Below are 15,891 nucleotides of genomic sequence, written 5' to 3'. Positions count from 1 at the left end.
TTTGCACCCAGCCATCTAGCCTAGGTGCAGCATCGCCTCTTGTCAGAGTCTTGAGGCCACAGGAATTTTAATAGCTGATTAAGACCATTCAGATTTGCTTGCAAGAGATTCCAGCCAGAAGTGTCGGTGGGTGACCTGTCACAGTTATCACCGCACACTGACAGAGTGTGACCCCATTCCTGGCAACTGCAGTGACACCTTTGCACAAGCTGGCCATGTCCTCCTCCCATGCAGGACAAATGAGAGATTCTCCTGCCTCTGGGGTATGGATGTGAAAAGTTGAGTAGGTTTTGCTACAAAGGCTGAGGCAGTCCCATTGCTGAAGCAGATGGGTGCTCCTTCTCATCTGAAATTTGCCCTCACGTTTAAATGAAGAAACAGGCCTTTGATTTCTGTTTATGAGCCATCAGGAAAGCCACCTGGGAGCAGAGCACCTGAGGGTGCAGTTCTGCAGGACCTTGGACTGGTGACAGGGCTTGGCCTGGTCAGCTGAGTGACAGGCACCCCCTATCCCATGCACTCCTGTCCCCTCTCCGATGCAAGAAAGTATGTGGGCTCAGGGGAACTGAAAACCAGCCCAGCAAATAAGTTAATTATTTTTTAGCTGTGTCACCTCCTGAAGTCCACTCCTTGTGAAGTGTTGGAAAACCAGCCTCAGGGCGGGAGAGGGCAGAAACAGGTCAGTAGAGCTGGGGGAGGGTGGTGGGCATGAGAAGAAAGGGATGGATGGTCCAGCCACAGCCTTGGGTTTGTTCCAGATTCCAGCTGTGGGAGAGCTGCCCCCCACCTACTCCTTATCTTCCCTACGCCTGCCCTCCGGTTTCATTTGACTGAGTTAATAATTAGTGTGCTGACTCTCTGAGAAAGCAAAACAATGCTGTCTTCGCCGAGATGGTTTCTGTCATGCCGTTGCTGCACGTAACCACGAGCAGAGGCATGTGACTTACCTGTGAACACCAGTATGTAGCAGAGTACAGGCTGAAGTTAGATTTCCCCACCTAACACACAAAATAAGCCCAAACGAAGGAGTTCTACCCTGCTCTGTGCTAATAAAGCAAGCCTCCAGCAGTACTTCCAGAGCCATAGATTTTATCCCGAGGTCGTTTGGGCTCAGCTGTAAATCAAGTCTTTCTTCCCTCCCCTTCAGGACACTCAGCTCTGGGGGAAGTGTCACTTATTAACTTGTCCTTTAGCATTTCCCAGGCCCCATTTGCCCCCGGTTCCCTGGAGGCAGTACCCATCGGCTCCAGTTCAGCCTGGCTGAGCTGCTCGCCTGTCCCTTGCACACCCCAGCCAGCTGCCCCACACCACCCACCACTCCCAGCATCAACTGGCAGCAGCAGCACCTTCCCATCGAGGAGGTACCCTCCTTTGGGCATCCCAAGTCACGCCGACCTCGGTGGCCTAAGTTGCTGCTGTGTTTTATTCACATTAAACCTGCAAATCGCAGTCACTGAAGTGTATTGCACGTGTCACCTCGCTTGTGGACTCAGGCCAGTAACTGGGAGGAGGAAACCCTCTATGGGTAGGGCAGGAGGTGCATGGAGGGAAAGCAAAGCCCCACGCAGCTCTCATAACGGCTCCACAGGAGCTATGTGGTTTGGTGTCCACTCCCACGGCTAAGCGGCAAGTCCAGCAGTAAATACTGCCCCATGGAAGGTGCTGAAGAGCATGTGGGAAACCTGCTTGCTCCGAGGACTATCCTAGCTGTGGCAAAGAGCAGGAGAGTCCCATCGGCGAGCTGCCTCCCTGGGCTACTGATCTCAGCCTGCTCCCCCCAGGATGGGTCTCCTCCACCTTCCCTTGCCCACAGCCGATTCCCAGAGCTGGCACTTGAAGGACCCAGCCCAAAGGCCGCCTTCTGCAGCAACCACCTGCTCAGCAGCAGGATGAAGGCTTGTTCTTTCCCTTCCCTCCTCTTCAATGGTGCTTGGCAACACAGCTGTGCCTGTTAAAATGTTGGCTGCAACACCCGCTACGCTGTTGTTTTCATGAAGAAAAGCTGGTTTTGTAACTTGCAAATTTGCTGTGTGCTTAAGGAACTAAATGAGAAGGTTTGCATTGTCCATGGTTGTTAAGAAGGTAAGCCTTAAGCCCATCAGTAAAAAGCCTGAAGTTTTTATCAATAGCCCTGGGGTTCAAAGTAAAATCTAATTAAACCATAAACCATCACAAATTGGTGGCCTCTGCAGGGACTGGAGAGTTAAGCACTGATTTAAGACATTTTCCGTTGGGATATCTAACTCCTCTATTCAGAAGCCATGCTGTGAAAATGGACTTTTTCACCCCTCTAAAATTGCTTTGCACTAGTCTTTTACTTAATTGCTCTTTGGAAAGTGATGATCAATAACGAGAGAGAAACTTTTGCTGGGGGATTTACAGCAAGTGCCCCAATTAAAATGTTAGGGCAGAAGATCCTTCCAGTTTTACAGATGTAATCTCGTAGGGGGCTCCTGCTTTGTGTTACCTTCGAGGGTGGCTTCCCATTTCCCCGCTCCCAAAGTGTGATGGTGGCTTTTCACAGGATGAGCTCCAAGGCTTGCACGCACTGCCTGGAGGACTTCGCACTGAAGCTGTTGCGTGCTGATCACACACAGCAAGATCACGTCAGAAACTTATTATTCAAAACTTGCAGCAGCTCTATATCCCACCCTCAGCTTTCACTTAACCATTGTGGGGGGTGGCTCTGCCACCTGCCCCCCCCCCCAAATCCCTTACTTCTGCAGTGCCAGTGTCTTCAGGGCAGGGTCTCTGTGGAATCAAGCTGCTAAAACAACCCAGCCTCCTCTCAAAGATCTGCCCATCGACATTTTTCAAAGACTTATGGTCTGGTGCGATGTGGGTGGCTCTCACAGGGATGGACAGACCACTTCCCGGCACAAAGGCCACCCGCAGGCACTTTGAAGGCTTTATGGGGAAGGGCTTGTGCTCAGAAAGGCAGAAGCTGCAAGAACTTGGGAACCTGGCAATTGCAAATCTCTGTTCGCCCCTTGAGCCCTGTCCTCAGAATTGACAGACGCATTTTAGTTGCATTAAAAGTGTTTTAAAAGTGGAGCCTGGCAACAGGCACTGACCTCCCCACCATAATTTCCAGTGGTTAATGCGCCGGTGTGGTAGCTGGGGATCTCAGAGTCAGGCCTACCTGACAGCCTGGCATGTGTGCGGGAGCTTTGCTGCACGAGTGCCCAGGTAATTTCTGGGGTAAATGCCCCACGCACTGGATATCAGTACGTGTCCGATGCTCCCCGCAATAACACTGAGGTCAACGTGGGGTGAAAAAGATATTGTGGATGGCAGATCGGTCTGTCCATCCATCCATCCCCCTTCTGAACAATGCCTGGGCCCTCCTGGCTGCTTTCAACCAAAGGAGATCTCCAAAATCTGAAGTTTTCACAGATTTCATCAGGATTGGTGACCTCGTAGAGGAAACTCAGATGAGCTTGGTGGGGTGCACAGGAAACACGTGTCCAAGTCCACATATGGCCAAATCAGAAACAAAATGTCTGGGGGAGGTAAGGGATGGGAGGAAAAAAGCCCACTTTATTTAACAGCCATCCCTATCCTATAAGCACAGGACAACACTTCTGTTTCCTCCTGTGAAACAGAAAAAGTGAAGCTATTTTAAAATAAAGCCTCTGGTGGCCTTTCTTGTTTTAGATTGAGTCTGTCTTTTCTGGATGTAGGAGGTACAAGGAACTGGGGGATTTTTAGGTAGATTTATATCCACATTTTATCTACATTTATAGGTAGAAGAGCGCTATTCATACAAACAAATGTATTTCTCTATGGTCTGTAACTCAAAAATGCAGTAGTCCAGTTTGTATATGTTAAGCAAAATTTTAAAACAAGTTTAGCACTTCACCCGTAATCAATAAAGCTCTTATTTTTTTCTTTCTCAGGCTTTTCAGTGCCCTGGCATCAGCAGGCAGATAGCAGAGGTGCTCAGGTAAACTTGAAATCCTGCTGTAGGACCTGACTCCGTTTGTTTCTAACAGCTAACTGCCTGTACCTCAGTAACAGAAAGCATTGTATGTCAGCCTTCTTTTGATATTAAACACTGAAAAGACTCAAAATTATTTCTCCTTTCCTCCCCCTACATACATCTGCAAGCCATCTTTGTGAGAGACAATTACAGGCAATGCAAACACGCTCCAGGAAACACATGCCAATGTACACAGCTTCGGAATCAATGCTCAAGCAGCTCCCTTGATGGAAAACCTACTGCAAATAAGACACTTGCTCACTTCTGAAGAGGCACGTTTGTCTCAATGAGAAGCGATGACATGAAGTTGAACCCTCTCCCAGTATTCCCCCATACTATTCCCACTTGAGACTGCCTCTGATGCAGACTACTCACATAATACAGGACACAGGGAGCTTTCTGAAAGACCGTAGGAGTCACACCTATTCATGAATTTGCCACACAGTTATATTAATGCACGTGAGTGATTTGTAGCTCTCAGTCCACAGAGCTGCAATAACTTTTTAATAGGAAAAACAGGCGCCAGTGGTGCACCCAGCAGTTTTGCTATGTGCCAGGGAAGCTACGTGGAGGCGGGGAAAAAAAAAGAGAAAATTGACCATTTGTGACCACTGAGTATTAAAAAAGCAGGGGAGAGGCAGGCAAAATCCAACCTACTGCACACAGCAATAGCATCCCAGAAATTTCTGCTTACTTCTTGATTAGCAAGGCCCTTATGAGCTTGGGGTGCTTGGAACAGCGAAGCTTAATTACAAATAAGCAAATGAAAGGGCAGCTTCCTCTTGCGTTGGAGGTTTTCCTCACACCAGTGGAAGGGGTGTACCTGTGCCACCCTAAAACTCCCTTTACCACAAGCAGCAGCCCTAGACCCAGCACCACACCACCAGTTTACCCACCAGCCTCACGCTCTGCCATTGACACACAGCCTGCCCAGCAGGTGTACAACAAAGCTGTACTGACCACTGAGTCATTCTTCCCCCCTCCCTACCCCTCTCCCACATACAGTAACCCACAGCCACATTGCTGGCCTGGGCAGGTTTGTCCTGGGCTGTCTCCGGGGAGTTGCTGACAAACCGTCTTACTGATGCACTGGAGACTTAAAAGTCTCCTGCAAACCTGACCCAGCCTTTTTGCAGCTATTCACTAAGGGATTTTGTTGCAAAGATCGAGTGATGATGTCAAGTGCAAAAGTACAAGAGTACCTGTTAGTTTTAGAATTTGTTAACCTCAGGAATGTTAATATTTATCAGCCCATTTACAGGAAAAGTACAAAGATCAACACCTTTAGCAACAGATGCTGATTTGGGTTCTTTGTCTTGCTGAATAAAATCGACGCCTATTTTTTCCAGGCAGAAAAGCCAGAACAAAATCACTTCCATCACTACAGATCCTGAATTGCTGTCCACTGATCAGTCGGTTTGCAAAATCCTCTTTTAAGTACTTTGTAACTGCTCCACTGGCTCCATTGGGTTCTGCACATAAACAGCACCTCAGAAAGGCCCCATAAAGCTATGGTGCCTCCACCTTGCATCCAAAGCTCAGCAGTGCCCTTTTCCCCAGTGCACAACCTGAAGTGTAAGGTGAATTTTCAGATCTACCGAACAGCTTCATCACGGGCTCGGTGCCAAGCCTATTGCAATCACCAGAAAAAGACCTCAGCTGACTCTGGGGAGGTCTTTAGATCAGTTGTTCTGATTTGTAAATTTGTGCAGAAAACAGATTTGTGCAAAGGTAGGAGGGGCAAGAAACTGTACTTACAAGAATATTGGGATCAACAACAACAGAAATACTCCAAGTTTAGCAAAGGTTGGACTAGTCCCTACAACTTGAAGATATTTGCTCCAGAGGTGCAGAAAGCTGATCAGCAAATGTTTTTGTTTATATCAGGGTGACTCCTTATGGGTGTTTAAAAGCTGGTTCTCAATTGAACCAGTTGACCCTATTCCCTCCCTTGTATCTGGATACATGTATGTGTTGCTGAGGAGCAATTAATTCTCATCATTTTGGACCTCTCTTTTAAGGTGGGAAGAACTGCAGATACCTATCAGCTTCCACGGTGACAAACAGAGCTTGGATAATGACGAGAGACTAGATGTGCAACTTGCAGAGGGCTAAGATTAAGCAAGGGAAATCCCACCTTGTGCCTTTCAGTTCACTCAGGGTTTATAGGCAAGTCAGCAAGCAGATTTAAAGGGATAGTCTTTGACGGGTGAAAGTAAAGGTGCTGGTAATCCTCTTGTACCTCACCATTTTGCTGGTTGTTTTTGTGCTTAGATTATCCTTGCTACATAGTGTCCTGGCAAACAAAGTCAGCAGTCCATAGCAATCTTGTTCAAAAAGTACATATATTTAATAACGATAACAAATACAATTCTTTCCCCTGGAATTTCCACTACTGTTATTTCAGTAAGTCCCTTCTATGGTCACTGCAGTTTGACTGTACATAGCTACTGTCTAAGCTGGATACATGGTTATGTTTTAGCAGTGTAGTACTCATATATTCTCTATAAATATAATAAAAGATTTAACATTTCTGTTTTCATTCTGATTCTTACACATATTTACTGGGTTTTCACAAAAAATACATGTCTCTTTCCTGCCTCCCCCAACCTTTTATTGGGTTCCAAATAAACCTGAGTTTGTAATTCAAGTCAGTATCTGCCATCTGTTCAGGTAGGGAAGTCCGACGCATGCAAAAGACAGGAGGATTTCAGTGGTCCCCACTCGCTAGCTTTCAGCACAAACAGGTTCTTAGCGTGAAGAAAAAGAAAATGCTTTGATGTTTTTAAAGGAAAGGAAGAGCTAAAATAGATCCCTGGGATGCACAGGTGCTCTGCACAGACAGAAGATGATATTTTTTCAGTCTGAAAATGAGTGAAATTATTTCAGGGCAGTCTTTCTTATCATATTGGGATTTTCCTGTATATTATTTTACAAGTAGCTTAACTACCCCAGAGTGGGTGTCCTCACTACACCGAAGAGTACAAGATGCATATGGACTCCCTTGTACCTAACTGATGGGTGGCTTCAGTGCCAAGGTGAGGGTCCCATCTGCAGGGATGTGAAGGCCGCTCTAGGCATTCATGCTTTGCTGGTTTTGTCAGCAAGCACTCAAAATACTGAACAGCCCAGTTATCTATTATGTCAGTATCTGGATTAATGTCCAGTTTTTCCTCTTGTCAATTTTGGTGTAAGGCCTGTGCTATGCTGAGAATCGGGAACATTCACTCAGATATGGGCTCTGCTGGGGACCTTCCCCCCTGCCTCTGCTGGCCCTCCTCCCCCAGTCCCTGTGTATCCTTCTCATGAAACTGGAAGGAAAGCTTCTCAAGCAGGGGTAACTCAGCATTTGCACAGACACCAGACCAATGGGACCACAAAACTGTGTGCAAAAACATTGATGAAAATAGGGCTTGGATTCCTACTGATGGTCTTGAGACAAAATCCCCATCTTCCAACAACTCCAAGAAGAAGACAATGCTTCTGCTGCCTGGGTTTTGAAATGACATTAAGTGGGTGGGCATCAGTGGGGCATACACGCGTCAGGGCTGCCCGCTTGGGAACTAGATTGGAACAAGCTTTGATGAGACATCCTGTACACATAAACACATAAGCAAGCATGGTACAGACAAAAGAAAAGAGTAGTCTTTGGCTAAACCTTCTAATTTATAGAAAATGATCTGAAGACAAAACCAGAACCAAAAAAATGCTGCCAACCTCTCAGATGTATTATTTACTTAGAAAAACAAGACTGTTATGCAGAACATGGTGCCTGTTAAGAAAGTTAAATCTTCACCGCTCATAACAATACCAAATTTTTGGTAACCACTGCGTTACCAATCTTGCAGTATAAAACAGCATTGGTACAGGTTCATGTGTTCTTTATTAGTCTTTTTAGCTCACTGCAGTCTCTCAGAAAAGCCTTCAGGTGTGTCTAATGCTGCCTTGCTGTAACGAGCTAACACAGTCCTTCATGTAGTTGTGCCATGGAACTAGTACGGATGCAAAAACTGGAGGTGACTGGATTGTTTAAACACAGCGTCTTGCGATCTGGATTTCTGTTTGAAGCATCCACTTGAAAGGAACAGGCCTCTAGTGCAGTGAATTTCCACATGATGAAACTTGATTTTAAATAATCGTGTTTCTTCTGAGTGAGATCATTATATCATCATTTAGGAAAAAAATGATTCCATTATTAGCTACTTTATGTAATTAACAGTAAAATCTGCTTTGACTTCTAGTACTCCCACTTTTTCTGAATGTTTAGATCAATCATATCTTTATTCAAGCTTCTACCAATTTCATTTTCTTGGCAGTGCTTTTTAGCCGGCTGACTTTGGACATAGTACCTTGAGTTTTTCCACTTGTCTAGCCACATAAACAATGCCTGTAGCAGTACCACGTACTGTGTGGCACAGACAGATGGAGCAGGGACAGTCTTACCACAGGTCCTGGATGGGACCGGCATTCATGGCACCATAGAGATTGCCTTGATGAATCAAACTGTTGACGCTCACTGGTCTTCCAACCAACCTTACTGCGATACTAGATGAGAGCAGTGAAAATACATATTCACATAGCTCTTCCAAGACATGTTTTACTGTACAGTCAGATGCTAATACTTCTTAACAGCACAAGCAGAGCCCTTTTCTTTCAACTTTAATATGTAGGACAATGCCTTCCTTACAAGCAGACCTCTGATTTTCTACGCTGGACCACTGTGGTGTGTTGCGTAGTGACAGTAACATGACTGTGGCTTTCCCTTCTTGTTAAAAGTAGAAAAGGTTAGGTCCCAGAGAACAGCAGCACAAATCCCAGGTTGTCAGACTAACACTGGCCGCTGACAGCATCTGCTGCATTGAAGGAAATCTGCGTGGGGCTCATCTGCTGCAGCTGAGGCATCCTCGCTTCCAGAGGCTTGTCACTCGCTGACTGCATCGTCTGGTTCCTCTTCCGCAGCATCTGTCCGATCCCCATCATGGGGAATCTGCCTCTGCTTTTAACACAGTTAGGGCTGCCCAAGGGGTTGTTGGAAACCAGCTGAGTAGGGGACACTGCTTCTTCCTTTGCTGGATACGCTTTTTCTTCATACGTGAAAGAAACTTGGGTGGGGTGGATGGGGGATGTACTTCCTGGTTGAAAAAGTGGGGACAGTGTCCTTTCACTTGAACTTTTGTAAGGGAAATTCATGGGCGAGCCTAAAATCCTGTACTGATGAGAGGGAGAAACCTGGTCTATTTGGTCCTCTCTGTCAACTGACTCGAAGGAGTGCACAATATTCAGGATGAGAGGAGAGTCCTTTGCCCGGCCCCCAATCCTGGCTGGCTCCTGCTGTGGAGACTCCTGCCTCTTGAGGAGCCGAGGGGTTCTGGGGGGCGGCTGCTGGACTTCGAGGTACTCCAGGGAGCTGGAAGTGACACAGCCCGTCTTGTTTGCCAGGGGTTCGTGGAAAGGGCTTACCCCACCACTGGAGTCTGCAAAGCAATCAGAAAAGGAACCAGAAGAGCAGATTGCGTTTAATAGCACTGCCTGCTCTGCCTTAGGCTAACAGCGTCCAACATCACCTTTAACAAATTTTAGAACAGCATGACAAATGCACTAGGTCAAACAAATGGTCTGAGGGATATACTCAGAACGTAATTCCCTGACTTTCTCTCATTTGATACTTACATTGTTTCATGGGTAATTTATCTGCCACTTTCCTCAAAGGAGGAAGAGTGCTTAAACTGAGTAAGACAAGGCCTTGAAAAGGAAAACCCACAGATGTCTTCAGCTGTTTGTATTTATCATACCCTCTAAGGCCACGTCTGAGAAATCTCACATTTCCCCTTTCTTAGCACAACTTTGCATGGTCTTTATTGCATCTGCATACTGTATTCACTGACATACCTAGAAGACACAGGGGACAACAATAAGTTAATCCCTAATGTCTTTCCTTGCATTTTGGAACAAGATCTGTTCTTGGTGTAAATACAGAGTAGCTGCACCGGCCAGATTCAGGCTGTTATAGTTGGAACAGATTTGCTGCATCGACTTCAGTGAGAACCTTCCTCCAGCAAGGACTGGAACAATCTTTGCAGGATTTGGCCCAGGAAAACAAAACAGCTCGTGGGGAAGATCTGCTTGGTTTCTACAGGATACTGGCACATGCCTATGCCAAGCACATGCCTATGCCAAGAAAACACATTTTGCTACCTTTACGGAAAGCTGTCCAAGGAGCCTGCTTTGCTAGGTTCCCCCTAATTGAAAGAATAGCGGACTGGCAGTTAATCACAGTCCACGAGTTCCTGCAGTCTCAAACAATCTAAAAGGGATGTAAAATAATTCAGGTCTGCCAGCTCTCCGGTCACAGCAACAAATCTCACATTTATTTCTTTTGAAAGGGATGGTCTCGGCAGGGTTTGAGACCTGAATGGATGTATGGGATGAAATCACTCATTGAGACTTGCCTGGGAAAAGCAGAACAGGTTTAATCTGATTAGTTTCTCTCTAAAACTGGTCAAAATTATTTGACCACTTCATTTAAGAAGTGTCAAAACATGGTTTCCATAAGCAGAGAAATGTTTTAGCTGAGATCTGAATTATTTTCAGGTTTCAGTTCAAAAAAGCAGGGAGAAATCTAAAGAGGGAGCAAAAAAACCAAACAAGGTTTACTTGCCCCTGTACCTTCTTCCCAAAAGGAACAACAAATCTGAACAATACAAATATTAAAAAATGCTTTTTACATTTTTCTTAAAAAGTATGTCCCGTTTCTGACCAGCTCACTGGACTACTGTTACCTTGCAGCAGAGGTGCGCAGACTACTAGATGAACACCATTTTGCCATTTTTTTCCAGTAGAAAGCATCAAATGATAAATTATCAAGTTATGAGAAAGAGCATGAAGCCACCATAAGCCACCACACTGAATAACCCCCTGACACCACAGTAAGCATTTTACATTGCTGTATTTCCCCCTGCTGCTCTGTAGTGACCTCCCCTCATTTAGTTCCTTCATTTAAGAGCTGGCTACATCACCTTCCTGCTCCTCAGCGTCTCCCATCCAGCTGTGCACTACCAACACCCCATTTTCCCCGCTGACTCCCCTTTTCCTCCACTCCTTTCCTCTGCCTCCTCTTGCAAGCAGCTCTCACCCATCCCTCCCAGGCTGCCTTCTACCCTGTGTGATTAATGCTCTGCTCTCCTCTGGCTGTCTCGTCTTTTCCTTTCCCTGTTACTGCTTTTCCCCCTCCTTGTGCTGTCTGAAATGTGCTGGGGTTGGCAGTCCCACCTGCATTTCCTCTCGGCTGTGTTTTTCCCCTTCCTCCACCACCAACTGCTGTCACTGCTTCTCCAAGGGATGCCACTGTTACCAGCACTCTCCTCAGGGTCTGGGATTTTTCTCCATGCTGCCCCTTAGTCCCCTCTTAGGAACACGAATTTGCTGGTAGGAAGAAGCTTGTCTACCAGCTTTTGGTTTGTCAGTGATCTGGGGTGGGTGTTGATGCTTTCAAAGCACCAGTGTGAACTGCAGATGATTTTGTATAAGTATGTATAAATAGGGAAAGAAAGCTTTTTTTAAAACACTGTGGGAATTCTGCTGAATAAAAAGAGAAGTAAAAGTGAGGATTCATGACTGCTGAAGATCGTCATGGTTTCCTCAGGACGTTTTGTTCAATGTTTGACTACATAATCCAGTCCTCTTTCACATACCACCTCCAGAGCAGACAGCAAATGCAAGCCCACGACTATTTACTAACAAACACATGACACACAAGATGCTCTCATTAATACTGCGCATACCCATGCATGCACATGCGCACAGGGACACACCACTGGTATTTCTCTCACTGACCTTTCTCCGGACCTCCAGCCTTGGTGACTTTCCGGTCCTTCAGCAAAGCCTTGGTGTTCTGTATCTGTGAGATAAGACAGGAAGAAGGCTGTCTATATGAAACTGGACTTTTCTCAGTTTTCTTTGGGAGCTGACGGTGAAGAATCTCCCCTTTCTTTTCTTGTTCTTTGAGTTTTTTGTCCTTTAAGTTGTAAAACAAACAAGAACAATCTGGTTTACTTAAGGGAAGTTTAAATCACCCCCAGACTTATAAGCACATCGTTTACCAAAGCTGAATTAAAAACTATACATTTACGAGGACCTTATTCCTGGCTACTCAAAATAACTAATTCTTCCATGTCCCATTTTCCTCTGATCTGTTTGACATGATTTCATGGCTCCCATCTGCTCTGACATTCATGCAGTGTGAAAGCTGGTTTTGGAAAATTAAAGGAAAAGGAAAGCTTTCTCTTCAGAGGCCATTTGTCCTAGGACACCTCATTGGAGCAAGCAGATACAGGTTTGTGCTCTGCCATACCTGAAATTTGCCTCCCTATTTAAGCACTGGAAAAGGTCTTTGATTTCTCTTTATTGTACTTCCTCTGACATTTGAAAAGGTAAGCTGCAAAGCTTTCAAGAAATTTAAACTCTTTGAGTAATTTATCTTCTGGCCAAACAAGATCCAAAGGAATGCAGCCCTTGCTTTTACAGCATCTCTGCAACTGCGCAAGAACTGGAGGGGAAGAAAATGACTGACCCAACCCTTCACTGAACCCTAACTCCTTTTCATGATGGGGAAGGCAGCTGAAGGTGGCATTACAAGTTTATACATCCTAAAAGATAGGTTTGATCTCCAGTGATGACAGAGGTAAAACAGAACCTGGGAGTGGGACGCTGAAGAGGAATCCAATTTTCAAAGCACTGTTTTACAGTGAAAATTCACTGTATCTTCTTTCAACATGAATCACTAGATTCTGCAAGCTATGTAACACTCTCTACCTGCCACTGATTTCAGGGGGAGCCAAAAGTCTTATTTCATGTAAAAAAATCAGGCATCGTATTTCTGGCTCTGTTTTGCTACTCCTCAAAGTCTTGAAGGATCTCCTCCTATCTTTGTGGAACAACGCTGTGTGGTCTGGTTTGAGATGCCAGTCTCAAAGAAGTGGGGCTCTTGTTTTAGTTGCTTTGAGGCTGTTTCTATGGTTGTAATTCTCATTTAAGCAACATGGTTTGCTGTGTCTTATTAAAAAGTCACTGTAACTACAAGGTTTTTTTAAAGATGCAGGAAAGTTCCTACTCCCATTTATATGCCTGTATTTTGTCTGATAATTATGCATTGCCAATGCACACTCTTGATGATTTCTTTTTGAAAATTCCTTGACATGAAGTCTATGAGAACTTTCAGATGCAAAGTAAAGTGCCTACGTATGAGAGAGGGAAAGAAAGACACAGAAGACTACTTGGGTTCTCTTGGGCTGCTAAACAGCTCTGGAAATATGTTAGGACACCTAAGAGGAAAATAACTGGACTGCACTTGTTACAATCGTTCCCAGCTCCGACAGAGTCCAGCTCCCTGCATAGATGGTGTCTGGGCACCACTGGGCTTATTAACCTTTGAATTTTCAGACATTACGGAGTCAGAAGGAAAACCTCAGTGAATCATGAACTAGAGTATTTAGTTTTATTACAGAAGTGGTTAGGTGGCTTGGACGAGCAAGAACCAGAGGCCTTCTGTGAGCTTCTCACTGCCTTCACCTCAGTCCCCCTTTGTGCATGCATTTTTTTCCCCCAGCCTTCTCTACACCTGTTCCTTTTTTCTTCCAATTTCTTTCCCTTTAGCTAGGTAAAGCTGGCTAACCCTTCCACAGAAACAAATCATCACATTACGGAGCCATCACCACTTTGCTTGCATGATACCTCTTCATCCACCTGATGTCTTTCTCCTTGCCTTTAGGGGCTGTAAACACATCCAGCACTGAGCATTTATTCCTCTCTGCCCATGCTGTGCTTGGAACAAACAGCATCTGATCGGTCCCAGGCACTGTCTTGGCAAGCACAGTCACTACTGATGATGATGAACTAATAACAACAACAATGATAATAATAATAATGATAATATTGCTGTGTGAATAACACCCTGTGACAACAGTCAAGTGGGAGCTGTACAGTTAATTTTGAGCCCACCACACTATTTTTTCTCTCCAGGCTCTGAAACTCTGCTGCCAAGTTCAGCAGAGACTGGGCCCTACTGAGTATCTTTTTTAAAGGTACTTGTGAGGATGAGACCAAGTGGTGACTATATAGAGCCTAAAGGAGCCAATCAGATCGTTAGTGGCTTTCTGCTATTTTGGATAGGTGAGGAAAGAATTTGCATGTCAGTTGCTGCAGCATCTGTCAGAATGCAGGACGTTTCAATGCTGCAAAATTTTTAGCCTAATGGTGCAAGAGCCAAGCCACAGCTCCTCACCTGCCAAGTGCTCCTGACTTTGCCTTCACACTGCTGTTTTCTAAGACGCAGTAACACAGTCATACTATGCAATTAAAGCACCCATGAAAAGAAAATTAACATATCCGGTGTTAGCAATTAATCAGTTTACCATGGATGAATGTTGCAAATAGCCTTATATGTATTTTAAAAATTACTAACATTGTTTCTCTTAGATGATGGTTGTGAGAGGGGAAACTACCAAAATCCTAAACTCCCAATGTGCCACGATTACATTTTAAAAGGAAAGGAAGATTTTCTTCAGGGGAGTTACAAAAGTTCGCTCTTCACTGTACCGTGTGCAGCCACATAATGGTATGCTGTCACACAATGCAGAGCTGTACCGGTATGTTATACTTTCATATATACTTGGCATTACATCATCCTCTGCTATTTCCTGTCCTGACCTTGACCCTAAAACCTACTTTCAGTCCCAGCAACAGATTTGCAAGGAAGATGAAGGGTATATGCCTTGGCCATGCCTGAAATGGAGATAGGACAATGACAAGTTCTTTAAAATTGCAATTTCCTTGAGTCTGAGCCCACTAGCTACTCTGCAGTAGGCAGGTATCCCCAGCACTGGTCCCCTGGATTCGCTGGAGGGACAGCCACTCATCACCTGAGGCCTCTCCAACAATAAGAGAGATGGAAAGAGAGAGTGCGAGACAGGCTGCTGCCTCTGTCCCTCCTCCCTGCACTGCCCATCCAACCCGAGCACTAGAATGAAATCAGCCTACAAACCAGCTTGGTTACTTAGCACAGACAGCAGCTCCCAGCACCCTCAGCCTTGGCACACTGATCCCACCATCCCAGGTTAGAAAACTTAATGGAGAAGAGGGGCTGGCCTGACCACTGCCCATGTGCCGCTGCCTGAGGCAAAATCCTTATTTCACATCGCTGGAGTGAGGTGGAAGAAATTCAGCTGGCTGCTGAAGCTGAAGCTGACCAGCTCTTTCTCCCTGCTATTCCCATGGCAACGCACAGCTACACTCTCTGTGCAGTATCTGCCTAGGGACCAGTGATTCCCAGTTCCCCTCTGGAAATGGGGGATGATAAACGGACTTTAACTCCAGCTCATGAACCTGCCTGAACTTCCAAAATCCCTACCCCTGAGTCCTGGTGGCACCCACTGATCCCGGTGGCATGAGCTAGACACTACCAGGGCTGTGTTCCCATTCACATGAAGGCATTTTAGGAGAGTTGCCTACCATAGTTACAAACAGCAGTAGCATCCTAGGGTCTGTATTCACCCACGTGTGCTGCTTCAGCTGTCCTGGTACAGTAATGGTAACACAATCCGCTTGTGTAAATACAGATAAAGCAATATAAAACACGTTTTATACTCAGCTATGCCCATGCAGAAAGAAAATACACCCTATTATTATCACCGTGTCTGCACTGTGATTCTATCAAGGTAACTATTTCAAGAAAGAAATGACACCCCCTCATCCTCTAAATAGCTACACTGGCACTAACTCCGAGTTAGTAAGGAGGCTTTGGAGGGAGCCTTTATCCCTAAGCATGTCTACAAAGCAAACTGGTGTCACACAGTGTTTTCAGTTATCCTTAGGGAAGTCAAACATTGGTTCCCCTCAGGGGTCGTGGAGATGTC

The 15,891-nt window shown here is 45.5% G+C and overlaps 1 protein-coding gene across 2 annotated transcripts in view; it reads right to left on the bottom strand.

The window, feature by feature from the left end:
* Window positions 1-6,308: 6,308 nt before the first annotated feature.
* HUNK (hormonally up-regulated Neu-associated kinase) overlaps window positions 6,309-15,891 on the bottom strand; it is a 59,048-nt gene continuing 49,465 nt past the window's right edge. The window contains exons 9-10 of one of the 2 annotated variants that reach the window (XM_055802497.1): window positions 11,816-11,996; window positions 6,309-9,456 (exon numbers count right to left, since the gene is read on the bottom strand). In XM_055802497.1, coding sequence (XP_055658472.1) covers window positions 8,810-9,456; window positions 11,816-11,996 — 828 coding nt within the window. In that variant the 3' untranslated portion in view covers window positions 6,309-8,809. The remainder of the gene's footprint in view (window positions 9,457-11,815; window positions 11,997-15,891) is intronic. The other variant, XM_055802498.1, reaches the window with a different exon arrangement.

This window comes from Falco peregrinus, chromosome 4 (genome assembly GCF_023634155.1).
Source record: "Falco peregrinus isolate bFalPer1 chromosome 4, bFalPer1.pri, whole genome shotgun sequence".
NCBI lineage: Eukaryota > Metazoa > Chordata > Aves > Falconiformes > Falconidae > Falco > Falco peregrinus.
The sequence above is the reverse complement of the archived record's forward strand: the minus strand, read 5'-3'. Positions and strand labels throughout refer to the sequence as shown.